Below are 17,861 nucleotides of genomic sequence, written 5' to 3' on the forward strand. Positions count from 1 at the left end.
TGGAGACACATCCTCAGTACAAGAGGATATTGCATCCCCTGATGTGCAGGTCCTGATTACAGGATTACTTTCTACTCTATTTTAGGAGGCCTCCCTCCTCCAAGGTAGCACAGAGGCTGCCAGACTGGAGGTGGGACTTCTCTCCAATTCTCTGCAGGTCTCCTCTATGTACTTCTCTATCTCCCTCAGCATCTCCAAGTGTGCTACTCTAGCCTCAAGAGAACGAACTGAACTAGGCCCTGCTGTGCCTTCCAGAGGCTATTTGTTAGTGCTGTAGGCTGTGGCAAAAAGTTTAAATTTAAAACTGCGGGGAAAAGGGTTTTATACTACTGAAAATAGCTAATAAAGCTTGCTTTTAAAATTCAAACTGTCTTTATCAATAAAACTACAATTCTTCTTGTATCCCCAATCTTTAAATCACCAAAGCACAGAGTAAAATAATGTTCACTTACCCAGTGAAATGTCCTCTTCTCTCAGAACTTCTAAAAGACCTTTCCTCTTTATATAATTTTGATCTAAGGGGACTGCTTCAAACAGACCCTTTGAAAGTTAACACAGGAATCAGATTGCCCTAGTGATCTTTGCATACAGTACCTTAATTAGCACCTAATTCAGGTCAGTAGCACTGCTACCTCTGTTCCGTGCAAAGAACAGAAAATAATTTTTCTTTTAAGACAAAGTTTGGGCCCTGCTCTGCTACTATCCTTTTTGATGCTCTAGGTTGTTACAGTTAAGTTTTTACCTCTGGCAGAAAGTTTCTGTTCAAAACTATCAGAAAAAGGATTGTACTCTATAGAAACTAGTTAATAAAGTTTGCTTCTTTTTTTTTTTTCAATGAAGACTGAACTAGGCCCTGCTGTGCCTTCTAGAAGCTATCTGTTAATGCTGTAGGCTGTGACAAATATCCTCTTTTCTCAGAACTTCTCCAGGTTTTTTAATTTTTAGAAAGATATTCTCCTTCTTTTACATGCCTATGACTAATACACCTACCCACATGATGAGAGAAACCATCTCTGGCCTTTAAATCAGTCTGGACACATGAGGGGTGCTGATCTCCTCTCTGTTTCCCTTCTGGTTGAATCTGTCAATGGAAGTTTGTTTGTGCAGCATGACTTTAAGCATATGTCATGCAAAGACTTTTGCACGTATCTCAGAAACTAGCCAAAGTTGTTGAGGGATATCTGTTCTTCTGATAAGTATACCTGGGCTCAGACTCAGTCAAACTCAAATCTGGAAGTTTTTGAAAAATAGATTATTGACTACTGCTGTACTGTAAGTCAGTTACTGTTTGATGTGTGTTCATTAACTAAAAGCCATTTACATATTTGCTATGATTAAATATTTCTTTAGCAACCATTTTTATTTTTTCTGTCCTCTTTTTTGTCTCCACAAATATGGTTTATGGTTTATTGTGCTTATTATACCTCTGACAAGCAGGTCTAAGCGATTTACAATAAAATAGAATAGACTACAATTACAGAAAGGAACTCCATGGTCAGGATAGGAAAGAACCTATACAATCAAGAGCAGACACACTCAAAAACATATCCTTCAGTAGATGGTCAAACATTCAGGCTGAGTGCTGTGTCCCAAAGGCCTGTTGGAAAAAGTGAGTCTAAAGAAGGACTTTCAACTTTTGGAACAATTGTTCTGCTCGCAAAATTAGAGGAAGGTTTTTCCAAAGCCTATGGGCCACAAAATAAAAAGCAGAATGCCTGGTAGACTCAAACCAGGCCTGCTTAGGGCCTGAGAGAACCAGACAACGGGAATCGATGGATCTCAGGGTCCTAACAGAACTGAATAGGAATGCAAGAAGGGACATCTAGGTAGTAGGCTTTATGTTTAAGGCAGAGCAGTTTGAAGAAAATCTGATATAGGATAAGAAGCCAATACAACTGAATAAAAAGTGAGGTAACGTGATCAAATTTAGTGCAGCTGCAATGAAGCCTTGCTGCTGTATTGTGAAGTGTCTGAAGATGTTGAAGAAGGAATCTAGCAATACCTGCATAGACCATGTTGCAATAATCAAGACGAGATGTTAAAAGAGCTTGAATCAGTATCTGGAATTTAGATTTTTCAAGGAAACTACACAGAAAGAGTAGGTTACGGAGGATGGCAAAACCCAGCTTTTATTACCGTTGAAACCTGAGACTGAAAAGATAGAGAGGAATCAAAAAGCACCCAGGAAGAGATAACAAGTGAGACGGGAATATTAAACAAAGTAAGTACCGGTGTAGGCTGGGGCAGGGAACCAGTAAATCCAGCAGGCTATGGTTTTCTGAGGATTAAGTACTAGTTTATGTTGGCAGAGCCAAGCGTCCAGGGCGGATAGGCAGTTTTTTAAATCAATAGACAATGGGATGACGGGGAGAAGGGATAGATAAGGAGGATATCATCTGCATAGAAGTAGAAGCTTATATTGTAGGATTGGAGGAGGGTAGCCAGTAGGCTTAAGAAAATATTAAAAAGCAAAGGAGACATGACAGAACCAGGAGCATATGTTAACCCTATCATTGCATAAAATAGGACCTGTGGTAAAATAGCACAAGTTAGTGGTAAATAACATGTGTTAACAGTAGTCCATGTTGATAACTATACCACTAAGTCGTATTCTTTTCAGTATAGCTTAACTGAAAGGCCTCCCGTGCTTTGAGAGTGATGAAAACCCTGTGACCTATTTCTCTTAGGGTGCCAGACAAGAAATCGCCCAGAAAGAAACAGCTGTAACTAGAGGACAACTTTGGATAAAAGCAGAGCGTCAAATTTTTTCTCTCACCTTGGCTTGTATTTCCATTTTGAGAATCGATCCAATTATAGAAAAGACATCACTAACAATAATCAATATGTACCATCCATTGACAAATTCCATCTGATCATTCCAGCACACAGTTTTCTTGAAATGTTGCTGAAAAAAGTTCACAACTTCCTAACCAAAAGGAAAAAAACAAAAAAGATACAGGTGAACTAATTTAAACATTTAAATTAAAAAAAAAAACTTTGAGCAAAGAAATGTGCAAGTAAGAGGTATACCCACTCTCTGAAGCTTTATTCCTTTAACCACGGATCGTGTGCAGAGCATTAATGAAGACAAGCAAGTCAAGATGACAAATGCATCAAAGATCATCATGTAATGAGTATTCTTCTGTACTAAAAGAAAGGAAATTGTTTATTGCCAGTATTTCAAGTTAAAAACAACCACCTTAGATAACTTTGAGGCTTTTCTGCTAAAAGCCCCAATGTGACATTTTACAAAGCACTTCTTAAATTCCAGGCTATTACTTCAGCCACTTAAAAAGCACTTTCGGACTGAGGATATAATTTATCCCCATGATATTGAGCCTGCGATGGTCAGCCACTTTAAAGCTGCTGAAATGCAACATCTCAAAATCCTATCACTTATAGTTACAGAAAATCAGACTCATAACTTACAAAGAAACAGAACAACAATTCAATCCAAAAACAAAACCCTATTGATATTTTGTAGTTCCTTTCTTACTCTATTGAATTATAAAACTGCCCAGACGGCTTGCCCTATGGTGGTATATGAAATATATATTCCTTAGCGTCTCCCTGGACTGGCCCAGAATGACTGGTGGGTTGTGTATGCCTTCCAGCAGGTGGAGACTGAGAAAATTGATTCTTGGGAAAGCCAATAAAAGCCCAGCTCAGCCCTTGCAAGCCTTGGTATTCTCAGTCTCCAGCAGGTGAAAGACATGGTGAGCCTTTTCGTCTCATACTTTGCCTATCTTTCTTATTAGAAAAAAAAACAAGTTTATAGTTGAGTAGCTTAGTGGTTTGGGTGGTGGACTTTGGTCCTGGGGAACTGAGGAACTGAGTTTGATTCCCACTTCAGGCACAGGCAGCTCCTTGTGACTCTGGGCAAGTCACTTAACCCTCCATTGCCCCAGATACAAATAAGTACCTGTATATGTAAGCCGCATTGAGCCTGCCATGAGTGCGAAAGCGCAGGGTACAAATGTAACAAAAATAAAATAGATACTATTGGAGATTCTACATGGAATGTTGCTACTATTGGAGATTCTACATGGAATGTTGCTAGTGTCCAACATTCCATGTAGAAGACTGCGCAGGCTTCTGTTTCTGTGAGTCTGACGTCCTGCACATACGTGCAGGACGTCAGACTCACAGAAGCAGAAGCCTGCATGGCCACATTGGTGATCTGCAAGGGCCGACTTCTACATGGAATGTTGCTAGTGGAATAGCAACATTCCATGTAGAATCTCAAATCGTAGCAACAGTGGAGGAGTGGCCTAGTGGTTAGGGTGGTGGACTTTGGTCCTGAGGAACTGAGTTTGATTCCCAGTTCAGGCACAGGCAGCTCCTTGTGACTCTGGGCAAGTCACTTAACCCTCCATTGTCCCAGGTACAAATAAGTACTTGTATACAATATGTAAGCCGCATTGAGCCTGCCATGAGTGGGAAAGTGTGGGGTACAAATGTAACAAAAATAAAATAAATCAATAAAAATCTGTTCTCTGCTAGGTTGTTATATGTTGGCAGAGGCTGAGACCCACAGGGGGTTTTCTGGCGCTTCAGGGGTGCACATGCTTGCCCTAGGGTGGTATATGAAACATATAATAAACTTGAACCTTGAATGCCGGCCATATTCAGTTCTTGAACTAGGCATAGACAGGACTGCTTTTTTGTGGTCTAATCTGTCCAATTAGGTATGCGGGCACCAGTACTGCATAACTGCTGGCTCTAACAAGTTTAGCACTAACAGTCAATAGGAGGTAGTAAAAATCAAGAAAGGTACATTCTTTCTGCGTGTTTTTATCTTGGATAAAAAGTTAATGAAAGAAAAAATAAGCCCCCTAAATCAGTCTATTAGCAAACTTACTGCATCACTTCCCAATGAATGTTTACAAGTTAACACCCATAAATGCACATTTATGCGCACTGATGTGATTTAACACAAGTTAAATAAAACGAGCCCTGTTATTCTCAGTGGGGCTTATTTGCTAACTGTGCACTTAACTCAAATTAGAGCACGCTAATGTGCCATATCACATATTAACTGCTTAATGCACATTAGCAAATGAGGCCCTTTGTTTTATGTTTTTCCAAATCTAAACCAGAACAAAAACACTTTAACCTAAAAGTTACTGTCTGAACTTTCAGGTGAATCGATGTAATAAAAATGCACTTAATGCTGTAGAATTTGCTGCCTATGTTTATTTCAGTTTTTATTCACTGGATCACTTACTACTCCTGTCAGGTTGCAACAGTTAAACATGAGAAATACAAACAAAAAATAAGTAAATTTAAAAGTGTGTGTGAGGGACCTTGATCAGAGGGATGGTCTTGATGGGGGAGGTGGATTATCCCCTGGGCCATAGCCAGGCTACTTGAGTGATGGTACGATAGCTACCCTTAACACCAACTCCTTTCTTATATAGTAATATGTTAATTTAGAACAAACCTCTTCCTCTGTTCATAACTGTATCTTTTGTAACATAATGTAAGCCACATTGAGCCTGCAAATAGGTGGGAAAATGTGGGGTACAAATGTAGCAAATAAATAAACTCCTATCTGCATTAATCACCAGTTTTGACAGCTGCCATTTAGCAATGTCCTGTGTGCCAGCTGTCCCTGCCTGCCACACCTTATCTCCACCCATCCCCCACCATGCTAAGCAGATAGGGGGTAATTCTAAAAGAAGTCACCTAATTTTAGGCCACAAGATCACACGTAAATGCATATGTGTGTAAATGACTATTTTCTGGCTAAGCGGTATTCTCAAAGTACAGGCCATGATGCAACGGCATGTACTTTGTGGGTGGGCAATCGTTTGGGTGGAGTTTGGAAGTAGTGTGGGTAGGGTACTAAAATCATACGTGTAGATTATAAAATCTTACAATCTAGGCACACATATGTACACCAGGAACTGCACCTGGCAGGTTAAATGGTACTTAACCAGCTATCCACCGATATTCAGCAAGAAACAGCCGGCAGTCTCCCGCTGAATATTCCCAGTTAGTACTTAGCGGATAGCCAGTTATATCACGCAATATAACCGGCTACCTGCCAATTTTCAGTGCATTACCAGCTAAGTTTGGCAGCCAAATCTGACCACGTCAATAGCAGGTGTATCTTTGGCCACTATGAACTTGTCTGGCCAGTACTGATTATTACCTTGGCCAGCTATGTTCTTAGCGGCCAAAAATAAACCGGATATTCAATGCCGGTCACTGGAAATGACCTGTAACTGAATATCCGGGTTCAGCGCTGATCACAGGAATATCAGGCCCTCAGAATTTAGTGCGTGCTAATGTCCGTAAGTGGGCAGTAAGCTTTAGTAAAAGGGCCCCTAAATTAGCAAATACTGAAGATCCAATCTTATGATCTATATTATACATATTATATTATTTCATATTTATAGAATCTTATTGTTCGGCAAGTCTCTATCCCTCCGTTGCCTCGGGTACAAAGTTAGATTGGAGCCCTCCATGGACAGGGAAATACCCACCTCCTGATGTCAAAAACCATTTAACCTGCCAGGAACAGCTCCTCGCCGGTTAAAGGGCACTTAACCAGCTATTTGGCGATATTCAGCAAGGGATAGCTGGTTATCACCCACTGAATATTTCCAGTTAGTGCCTAGGAGGTACATTGGGCCGCTTAAATAGCTGGAATATCTTAGCCAGTTTAAAGTTAACCAGCAATCTCGGAATATCGACTTAGCCGGTTAACCTGAAACCGGCTAAAAATAAACTTGATATTCAATGCCGGTCAGCGAAAACGGCACATCTTTGAATATCCTGGCTGACTGCAGGAGTTAGCTGGGCTCCCTCCCACAGTCTGAATATCGCCCCCCCCCCCCCACCCCAGTGCTCCTGAATGTAACTGTGCTTCTACTGACAAAGGAGTGAGCTAAATTCAAATTAAGAATAATACCTTAATAGTAATAATAATAATAATAGTTGCTTGTTTGTCTATCAGATGCACTAATCATAAGCTAGGTTTTATTTCAAAACATATGAGAGCACTCCAAGAGTAAGAGTTACAGCCAGCATCCCTCACACATCAGAGATGAACCAACAGAATAGAAAACTGAAGAAGACCTGACCCAGCAAAAAATAATGGATGCTCAGGCTCCCTCACAAACAAGGAAGCGCAACGCTGGATACCGCGCCACGTGTGCACTTAGCAGCATCTTAAGCACGCTGCAGTGCACTCTGCTCCTGGTAATAGCCTCAAACCATGACGTAAGTTGAAATTCCAGGGCCCCAAAGAAAATTATGCTGAGAGTCCCTAGAGGAGGTGGTAAAACTAGCAGTGGTAGATAAAGCTTTAATTGTCTTGTGAGACTGGTGGGGGGAGGTGAGTGTGGCAAGCAGTGGATTTACCTCCAGCTGTGCTGAGGGTGCCACTGAAGATCACCTTCTTCAAATACCTGATGTGGCTCTGCAGCAGAAGCACGTATGTGCATTTTCAATTGCCGCCACGGTGCCTGGTCTCGTGGTAACAGTCCCAAAAATTATGTGTCTCGGACCACGAGGTAACGCCCAGTGGCAGCAGCAGATGTGCTTAACTGCATCTCCTGCTGCAGCCCCACATCAGGTAATTCATGGAGGTCAGGAGGTGGCAAGGCAATATTGGTAGAAAGATGTACAGTGTGTGCCATGTTCCACCTCTGCTTTGCTTCGCTCCCTCCTCTGCTTTGTGGATCACTGGGCCCTCTGCACCTTGGAAACTGCTGGGGCAGGATTTACACCACTGGCCTCAAATGTCCGCAGCATACAATCACAGAAGTAATTCTGAGGCTTACATATGAATAATAGGTACACATGCAGGCAGGCCTAGGGGGTGTGAGGCTGAGGTAAGTGTGTCAGAACAGGGGGTTCTCTTACAGTACTTACTGGATCCAGACACGTGCCAGTCTCGGCACTCTCTTATGGCAATATCATTGTCTAAGCTTATTTTAATTCTTCCACTGTGTGCTTTGTTGTCAAATGTGATCTGCAAGATTAAAGAGATATATGAGTTGTACTAACTAAAGGGAAGACATGGCTACCAAATGGTGATGACAAGACTGAATAACTGACAGGCTGATGCTCAAAGGTTCACTGTTGAATCAAATTCTACCGCAGACCTAGCACAGCAAAATTGCTGCAGCATGCTCAGAATAATTAGCATGCAAATTAATGGCACATAAAAAATGCAGTATTAATTAGCTGCTCATTATTCTGCCTAATTTTCCTCTCAGTGCTTGAGTGCTGATTGGCTCAGGAACTGACAGGAACGTTCACTTTCTTTAAAAAAAAAATGATGCAGTGTCCCTTACCCTAACCCAGGGGTAGGCAACTCCGGTCCTCGAGAGCCGCAGGCAGGTCAGGTTTCAGGATATCCACAATGAATATGCAGGAGATAGATTTGCAAGCACTGCCTCCATGGTATGCAAATCTATCTCATGCATATTCATTGTGGATATCCTGAAAACCTGATCTGCCTGTGGCTCTCGAGGACTGGAATTGCCTACCCCTGCCCTAACCTCTTCTCTATTAATACATTTTTTTTAAAACCTGACCAGGCCCAGCCTGTGCCATGACCCCCCCCCCCCCCATTGCATTCTTGCCTGCCGTGTGCACGCCGCTGGAGGGGGGTGTCGATTCCGCTGGTTCCCTGCTCCCTCTGCCCTGGAACAGGAACCTGTTCCAGGGCAAAGGGAGCAGGGAACCAGCAGAGCTGACACTTCCCCAGCGGTGTGCACCCGAGGCGGACCGCCCCCACCGCCCCGCCCTTGCTACGCCACTGCATATGCCTTCTTAATAGAATTAGACAGTGTGGAGTTGAAAGGGGGATTATAGGAGCTCCACAGGGGAAAACCTACAGTCTTAAAAAAAAAAAAAAAAACCCCAAGTGGTTCATGAAAGCAGAGAACTGTACAACAACAGTGTGGTGCAAAAATTATTCACTTTCCAGCTCTGAACCACAGTGTTGCCACACACAGTCCCCCAGATTTTATATAGCGCGCCCAGAGATCAGTGCCAAAATCCAAGCATATTTTATAAGTTAGGCGCCGGGATGATCTGTGCTAAGCACGTATTCTGTAAAAGGCGCTCTGCATGGAGCATCCTTTACTGAATACTAGCTTAGGGTTCCTTTTACTAAGCCATGTGTCTACTCGCGCCCAAAGTGTGAAAAAATGGAGTTACCGCCCAGTTACTGCGTGCCTGTTCTGGTAATTTCATTTTTGGCTCGCGTCCGATACGCGCATCTGAAAACACGCATATTGGGCGTGCACCAACTGGCATTTGACACTCGTAGGTCATTACCACCTGGTTACAGCATGTGTCTTTACCGCTAGGTCAATGGCTGGTGGTAAGGACTAAGACCCAAAATGGACGCGTGGCAATTTTCATTTTGCCGCACGTCCATTTTTGGCAAAAATTTTTAAAAGGCAGTTTTCGCAGGTGCGCTGAAAAATGATTCTGCGCGCACCCAGAACATGTGTCTACACTACTGCAGGCTGTTTTTCAGCGCACCTTAGTAAAATGACCCTTTAATGCGTATTTCACGCCTGCTAGTGGTTAGGCACACAAATGCAGGTATCCTATAACATCACACCTAATTTCTGGGAACGCCCCTGACCCACCCATGGCCCTGCCATGGTCACGCCCCCTTTGGAATTGTGTGCTATGAAATTTAGGCTCAAATGTTATAGAATAAGGAACTAGGGCAGATCTGCGTGTAATTCCTAATTACAGCCAATTAAGTGCTTGTTAATCCAATAATTGATTGTTAGTGCCTAAATGATTTACTAGTTTACACACGGATCTGGGATCCACGGCCATATTTGCGTGACCTACACAGAATCCAGGCATAAATGCATAAGTCTGCTGCTATTAAGATAGTGACAGTGAAAATTACTAGCTGTTTTGGCCATAGGGCTGGCGTTAGGAGGGAGTTGCAAACAGGGCAATTGCTCTGAGTCCCCATACTACAGGGGGCCCCTAAGCCTGCTTAAAGCTGAAGAAGATGCAGCCTGCTGGTGTGTCCCAGAATGTTTAACACAGGCCCTGTGGCTAGCCTACCTACATGCATTGTTTTAAATACCACCGGCAGTCTTTAAAAAATTAAATTAAAAATGCAGTCACCATTGGGTCTCAATATTGACCTGCCTGTTTGTTCAGTCACTAGTTGGATGAACCAAAAGAACTAAGAGCAATACAGCTGACATTCAGGTAACTGAGAACTGAACTCATCCTTACCATCACAGTGAAATCGTAACAGTCTGGGAGCTCATGGTGACGCACCGTCTGAAGATTGATGGCCTTCAGCTTGAACACTATCTGCACTATTATGAGTCTAGAAAGGAAATAGGATTAGCTATCTTTACGGTTAAAATTTTGTTTATATACACCCCAAAAAGATATAAATTCATCTCACCTATAAAAGTCGAAAGTTAAGTTTAACTTGTTTTCACCAAAAGTTGGGTTGTCCAAGGGCACAGGTGGTTCAATGTAGAGGCAATCTGATGTATGACGACACAGGTAAAGACATCAAGTTTACTGAACAAATTCCATGTTTCACAAAGCACTTAATAGTCTGAGCAAGTACAAAATAAAATACGATTTAGGAAACAAATGAGATGATTTCTTCTTCTGCAATATTGACGTCGCTTTTAGATTAAAAAGCTCAACAGAAGCCTGCATCCAAGAGGGAGTGATGACTTCTTATGGCCTCTTCATCTGAGAGGGCACCTGCTAGGAAGCGCATCTACATTTTATAATTGATGGAAAAACTAAAATGGCAATTCTATAAGTGGACGTGTCTTTGTAGGCACCCTGATGTTGCGGGAAGAGCACCTACGCTATAACGGCATCTGGATGCCCACATTTTCATTATAGAATACCAGCATAACTGGCATTGGTGTGTCTTATATTTAGGGATGCATAGTTATATCAGCCTTGGAGCTGGCGTAATTAAGCACACCTAAATGCGGCAAGGGACCGTATAACTTATAACATTCTATAAGTTGCATGCATAGCTGGGGGACACACCCACAGAACCCGCCTATGCTCCACCCACATGCACATGCCCTTGCATTTGCACTCTATAGCACTGACACACACCTTTATAGAATGACACTCAGGGCACTTACACACTTAAGTGCTATATTTTGGCACATATACACGTGCAAATGGGCACCTACCGTCAAGCGCATAGTTAGAGAATTGCCCTTTTACAGTTTGCATGATGAAAACCTCAGTTTACAACTTTTCAAAAAACTGCACAGCAACAAATTTCATCCCAAATTGGGTAATATTTTCTTAAAATATAGTAATTACTTATTAATGAAAACTATCTACAATATGGTGCTGTCCCATAATTTTAAAATAAAACCATGCTGAAAGGTGCATTTAAAGAATTATTGTTATTACTATTATGCATGCAATGAGAGAAGTGGCTTTAATATACTGCTCTTCAAGCCAGTAACAGCTGTAAGGGGAATATTTTAACATGATACAAAAACTTGTTGAAAAATGCACCTATTTGAGGTGCATACCCAGAAGTCCATTTTGTGGGGACCCAAAGGTGGACTGAGGGGGGGCAGGTATTCTTTCCACCTCTCCTCCCCCATCGCCCCTGTCAACACCCCTGCCATATTAAAGTATACCTTTGCTGGCGGGGATGCCAAGCCCTGCCCAGCCAAAAGAGGTCTCCCGCGTGAGTCCCACTTGTACTGCTAAAGCAGCGCTCAAGTCGGCGGGACTCTTCGTCTGCCATTGGCATTCCCGCACATGCTCAGTTCAGTCGCACAGGAGACCCCTTTGGCTGGTGGGGCTTGGTATCCCCACCAGCCATTAAAGCAGAGGGGGCCCAAGCCAAAGGTGAGTGGGCCCAGGCCCCCGAGGCCCCCAATGGAAATGCCACTGGTTTATGTTTACTTTATAAAGGCCACACATCAGGAAAAAGGATTTCAATACATCTATAATTTTTGTGTAGTGGCCTTCAGACAGGAGGAATATCTAAATATTCTACAATCCTTCTATGTAATTATAATCATCGGTTCTTATAAACACTTCCTGTTATATGAAGATCTACTAAATATAAAAATATATCATTTTGATATATTATTGTAAAAATAATTGCTTGGCTGGTAACTGTGTTTTTGTAAATCTGCCCAGACCATTCTGGAAGGATTCTGAGTTGTTATTTAGTTTATAAAGGCAACAGAAAGCACCCATTTGCCTTTCTAAAATAAGCAGACAGAACAGATGCAAAAGCTCTGAAGCAGGCATAAATGTGTAACCCTTATGTGCTGAAAATGTATGTAAATGATTAGAATAATGGCCTAGACGTGTGTATGTGAGCACATACATAAATAAATACTAAAATTCCGCCTAAGCACTATTCTGTCAATAGATGTATATCGTACACAGCATTTATTTCATAGGGTGGGCCTCAAATTAGCGCACGTAACTTATAGATTTTATATGTTATGAACATATCTCTGGCACTTACACCAGAGCTAAGGCTGGCAATGTACTTGTACCAGTGGCGTACCAAGGGGGGCGGTGGGGGCGGTCCGCCCCGGGTGCACGCCGCTGGGGGGTGCCGCGGCACGCGCCTGCTCCGAGTTCGCTAAACTTCGTCGCTCATTCGCTGCAGCTCCCTCTGCCCCGGAACAGGTTACTTCCTGTTCCGGGGCAGAGTGAGCTGCAGTGAAGCGAAGTTTAGCGAACTCGGAGCAGGTGCGTGCCGCGGCACCCCCCAGCGGCGTGCACCCGGCGGGATGCACCCGAGGGGGGGGTCATTTCACCAGAGGGGGGGCAAAGGTGTCATTTAGCAGGGAGGGGGGGGCGCGCTGCACCTGGGAGGGGGGGTGCATCAGGTGCCATCCAGGCCAGAAACGCCACTGACTTGTACCTATAATATATGCAAATATATACCTGGTTATGCTAGTATTCTATAAGGGAAAGTAGGTGCCTACTTTCCTTTACAGAACAGACACTCTGTAGACACCTAAATATAGGTGCACTGTTACAGAATTGCCCTCTATGTCTGCACGTGTGTATTTTTTAAAGTGTATGCATATACTGCAAAACTGCCCTAAATCCACCTACATGTATCATGCATACATGAGTGTTCTTATTATCAATGTGTGTTCTTATAGACACATATATACAGCCATGCAATTTCAGATAAGTCCCTTTACCATATATATGTTTAAATATTTTTTTATTGAAGTTTGCAAACCTACCAACGTATACATTCAGTGCAAGGAATTTCAACAGTTGAAGCATAAATACAGTAACTGACCCCCCTCCCTTAGGAACCTTCCCCCACCCCTCACAATATCCTTCTTCCCTATCCCCACCCTCCGTAAGTAACCTCTAATTCAATGATACAAAATCCACAACAGGCCTTGACTCTTACAGCCTCCAGAGACATTATCCCACCCTTTACCATATGTAAAAGAAGCTTTATACAGGGAAAAACACTTTCTAAATGCCCTCCTTTTTGTTCCAGCAAGCAGCCACATGCACTGCTTTCCACTGATATTGCTGCAGACTACTGCTTGAGGTCACTGGCATCTTTTTGGATGATGGTGGCAACCCGGGCGCAGCAAAGGGTGATTGCTGCTGCCTGGGATCCCATTACAACCAATGCTGACCCACAGGTAAGTCCCAGGGAGGATCAGGGGATGGAAGGAGGCTTGGGCTCAGGGGGACGGGGACGGGGGGGGGGGGGGGGGGGGGGCAAGGTTTTTGCAAGGACTTGGTGATCCTATTGGGGAATGCAAGGGAACATGGTAATCCACTTGGGTGGTGTGAGGTCATGTTGGGTGGGATCGGGGGAATAAGCCACTGCACCACCACTCACAGCACACTGTACTACCAGACTACACTTACCAACTCTTCTTGAGGTGGTGGTATGTTTGGCTATGCTATCGGCAGTCGAGACAGCTAGTGTATGACAAAGACCTGTGTGTACCTGTCACAACCGGCCACATCTCTGTCCGCCTCTACAACACTCAGACCCAAAACATTCCCATGTTAGGCAATGAATACCGGGTTTTTAAAGCAAAGGCGCTCAGTTTAGCACAGTAGACAGTAGTGTAGGCCTGCGCTTCTGTCTACCATGCTAAAACCCCACGTTAGCTGCTTAAAGCAGCTTACTAGAAGGGCCCCTAAATTCCAGTGCATTAACTCAATATCTAAATAAACTACAGTCTGTGTTTTCTTGCTAAGGGCTGTTGCCTTTATGAACCAGATGGAAGGCAGTTGAGGCTTAATAATATGGGAAAAAGCAGAAAGAATGATTTGTGGTGCCAAAGCTCGCTAGAGATTGGTTCCAACTGAGACAGAAACTCATGGAACCCGCTAGACAATCAGAAAAAATGGGTTAGGCTGAGGAGAATTTCACCACCACCCCCCCCCCCCCCCCCCCCCCAAAAAAAAAGAGTTACCAGTTTCAATTTCTGGGTCGATATCAAAAGTATCATTGCCAGGGAAGATGCTTCCTTGCTTGTAGAACTGCTGGCACACTTTCATAGCAGTCTGCTCAGCTCCTTTTGTTTCATAAGCATGGTTCCCGACAGATATGTTACGCAGCTGCAGGTACTGAAAAACAAAGTAAGAGCTCAGCCGTTGCACAAGATGCACCCACCCAACGGTGCCAATGTCTGGGATCCAGCATGTATATTAGGAAGAGGTTTACCCATGCTGTAGTCATGCCAAGTATCCTTCAATGCTTTCTTTATTTCCAGTCACATTACTGAATTATGAAACACTTGACTGGATTCAGCCATTTAAAACAGGAAAATCATGAAATATGCAGACTGTTTAGGAGGCATTCATGGTTTGCTGTAATTAGCCTTCTCTGTCTCTTAGAAGCTGCAGAAAGCCACAAATTTTCGATCAAGACCATTCAAAGGGGCCCTTTACCCAACTGCAGTAAAAAGTGGCCTTCACATGTGCTTACATGGGTCACTTGTACACTAAAGCCATTTTCCGCAGGGATATAATGACTGAAATTCCAATTTTTTCTATTAATTTTTCCATTAGCATGTGAGCCCCTACCATCAGTGGTGTAGCCAGATCCTGTATTTTGGATGGGCCCAGAGCTAACTTAGATGGGCCCTTCCACTGCACGGCACTCCACAGCCCTCCCCCCCCCCCCCCCCCCCCCCCAGGAGATATAAATAAAAATTATAGATTTTTTTCACCTACCGCACTGGCCCACCCATTCTTGGCTCAGGCCCACCCAGTGGCAGTACCCCACATCAACAATTCTCCTCCGACGAGGTGTCCCAGCATCTGCCCACCCGTCGCTGAACCTCGTCCCTCCCTCATGTACCTTACAGGTGTCCCTGGCACCTGCACTGATTCAATTATTGCTGCCTGCGCCAGCCCTGCAGGCTTCCATTGGCCAGGTCCCGCCAGAAAAGAAATGATGAAAGCGAGGTTGGGACCTGGCCAATGGAAGCCTGTAGGGGTTCAGCGACAGGCGGACAGATGCCAGGACACTGCGGAGGAAGAGAGTCGTTGATGTGGGGTGCTGCCACTGGGTGGGCCTGTGCCCAACCAGGCCCACCCATAGCTATGCCACTGCCTACTACTACCTATTTTGTAGGCAGTAAGGGCTACACTTGCTAACCACGCACTAATTGGTTAGCATGCGCAATGTAGCTGCAGTAACTGACAATCACAGAACACGCCTACTCTCTCTAGTTTTTAGTACATGGGTAGCAAGCGCCAATGCCAAAATTACCATGGGATGTCTGAGCGCACCCAGAGGTAAGCATTTTAAGCTGTGGTAAGCATCTATTAGTGCTTACCACAGCTTAGTAAAAGGACCCCACAGGAAGTTGCTTCAGTCAAACCCTTCACTGCATGACTGGTCAGTTTCCTCCACTGTTCCCTGTAAGGTGAGCGGGAGTCCAGTGGGAGGTGCTGCTTCACTATCACATTTTTAATAGTGAGGGACAGGCAAGCTCTGCAAGATTCCCAGAAGCCCGCCTGTCTCTAGCCATTGAAAACACAATATTGAGGCACCGCCTTCCCCCCCCCCCCCCCCCCCCCCCCACCCCCCCCCCCCCCCCCCCCCCACCGGCGGCAATGCAGTCGGAGGACTCCTGCTCAGCTTAGAGGGAACAGTGATTTCAGCATTTACAACCACCATAACCCATCACTTCCTTGCTAGAGATATGCACAAACCAAATATATTTGGTCATTTTTAGTTCATTTGGCTTTTTTCCCTCCATTTTTGGGTGTTACATCACTTCATTTCATACCAGGGGCTATCTGTAATGGGCCACGGGGCCAAGGCCCCCATAGATTTGGCCCTGGAGCACCCCTACTGCGGCCCTCACCCCCCCTCCCGCCGCCAACCTGCCGTCACCTACCTGTGCTGGCGGGGGACCCCAACCCCGCCAGCCAAAGCCGTCATCCTTCGTTCGTTTGTTTTCTTCTTTCTGAGTCTGACTCGTCTCTGATGTTCTGCATGTACACAACGTGCAGGACGTGTGCAGGATGTCAGAGTCAGACTCAGAAAGAAGAAACAAATGAACGAAGGACGACGACTTTCGACTGATGGGGGTTGGGGTCCCCCGCCAGCACAGGTAAGTGACAGCAGGCGGGGGGTCGAGAGGGACGTCGGGCGGGGCGACAGTTGGAGGTGGTTCTGTTCTGGCAGCGGCGGCGGGGGGAGGGGTGGCGGTGCGGGGGTGGGGGCTAAATGTGCCCCTTCCACCTCGGCTCTGGACCCCCCTACCAGCGAAGTCCAGATACGCACCCTGTTTCATACATTCTTAATTTGTTTAAACTCATTATTTAGCTTAATGGGCAGCACACAGATCATGTAAAAAAAAAAAAGCAATATAAATAAAAGAAAAAACTCCTTGACATGCAAGTTAGGCTAAGCTTTTAATAACCATTTTGTTCATAGGGACTTTCAATATTTACCCAACCTATTATGAACATCAGTTTTCCCCCTGATGTGTGCAAGACAGAAGCGATCCTGCCACCTTTGAGAGCCAATAGTTAGGGACAGGGATGGTTTCCAAAAAGTGGCAGTAGTCACATGGACTAGATGACCTGTCATTCCTGGTCCTTCCATGGAGATCTACATCCCTCCAAAACCCAACAGACAGAACAACAGGGATGGAATTTTTGTTTATGTATGCTATAGCTGCTAGTGTGTTTTAATTGACCTAGGGGTCTTTTTACTAAGCTGTGTTAGGTGCTAACACGTGTCTAATGCAGCAAAAAAAATGGCCAATGTGGTACACACTAAAGTGGTATCAATTTATTATTTTAATTGATATTTTGCTGGCTTTTATATTTGGCTAATGGTAATTCCAATGTTCCTCCTCTATATTTCTAAATTATATTAGTTTCTTTTTCTATTGTTTGTCTAGGTTTATCATTACAAGTTATATTATTCTGCACCTATATTTTGTGATTTCCAACTGTAAGGTTAGTTCTTTTACAATATTCTCATTTCATTTAATTGATCATTTTTCAATGTCTTAACATTTTTAATTGCATATTGTTTTGATACTTTTTCTTTTTTATGCTTATTTTGATTGTTTGTTTCCCATTCAAGTCCTTCTGCTCATTTTTATTTGTTTTTGGATGTTGTTCATGTATTTGATCTTAATGTTTATATATTTTTATATATTTTTTAAATATTTGGTGTCTGACCCCTGAAGCAAACGGTTGTTCCATCAAAACACGGCCCCGTGTCGGGTCACATACACATGTGGTGCTAAATAAATGTTATTTCTTGGTCCACCCCTACTTCTTGGACTTCATATAACCACTAAAGTGTCACAGATTAGTTTTTTGCATTGGCATACAGTGTAGTAATTTATTTTTGGGAGGGG

General features: G+C 43.8%; 1 protein-coding gene across 1 annotated transcript in view; it reads right to left on the reverse strand.

The window, feature by feature from the left end:
* MCOLN3 (mucolipin 3) overlaps positions 1 to 17,861 on the reverse strand; it is a 52,733-nt gene that overhangs the window by 18,505 nt on the left and 16,367 nt on the right. The window contains exons 3-8 of the mRNA XM_030206327.1: positions 14,442 to 14,595; positions 10,415 to 10,499; positions 10,237 to 10,333; positions 7,885 to 7,984; positions 3,035 to 3,147; positions 2,777 to 2,926 (exon numbers count right to left, since the gene is read on the reverse strand). Of these exons, the coding sequence (XP_030062187.1) occupies positions 2,777 to 2,926; positions 3,035 to 3,147; positions 7,885 to 7,984; positions 10,237 to 10,333; positions 10,415 to 10,499; positions 14,442 to 14,595 (699 nt within the window). The remainder of the gene's footprint in view (positions 1 to 2,776; positions 2,927 to 3,034; positions 3,148 to 7,884; positions 7,985 to 10,236; positions 10,334 to 10,414; positions 10,500 to 14,441; positions 14,596 to 17,861) is intronic.

The sequence above is a fragment of the Microcaecilia unicolor genome, chromosome 6 (genome assembly GCF_901765095.1).
Source record: "Microcaecilia unicolor chromosome 6, aMicUni1.1, whole genome shotgun sequence".
Classification (NCBI taxonomy): Eukaryota; Metazoa; Chordata; class Amphibia; order Gymnophiona; family Siphonopidae; genus Microcaecilia; species Microcaecilia unicolor.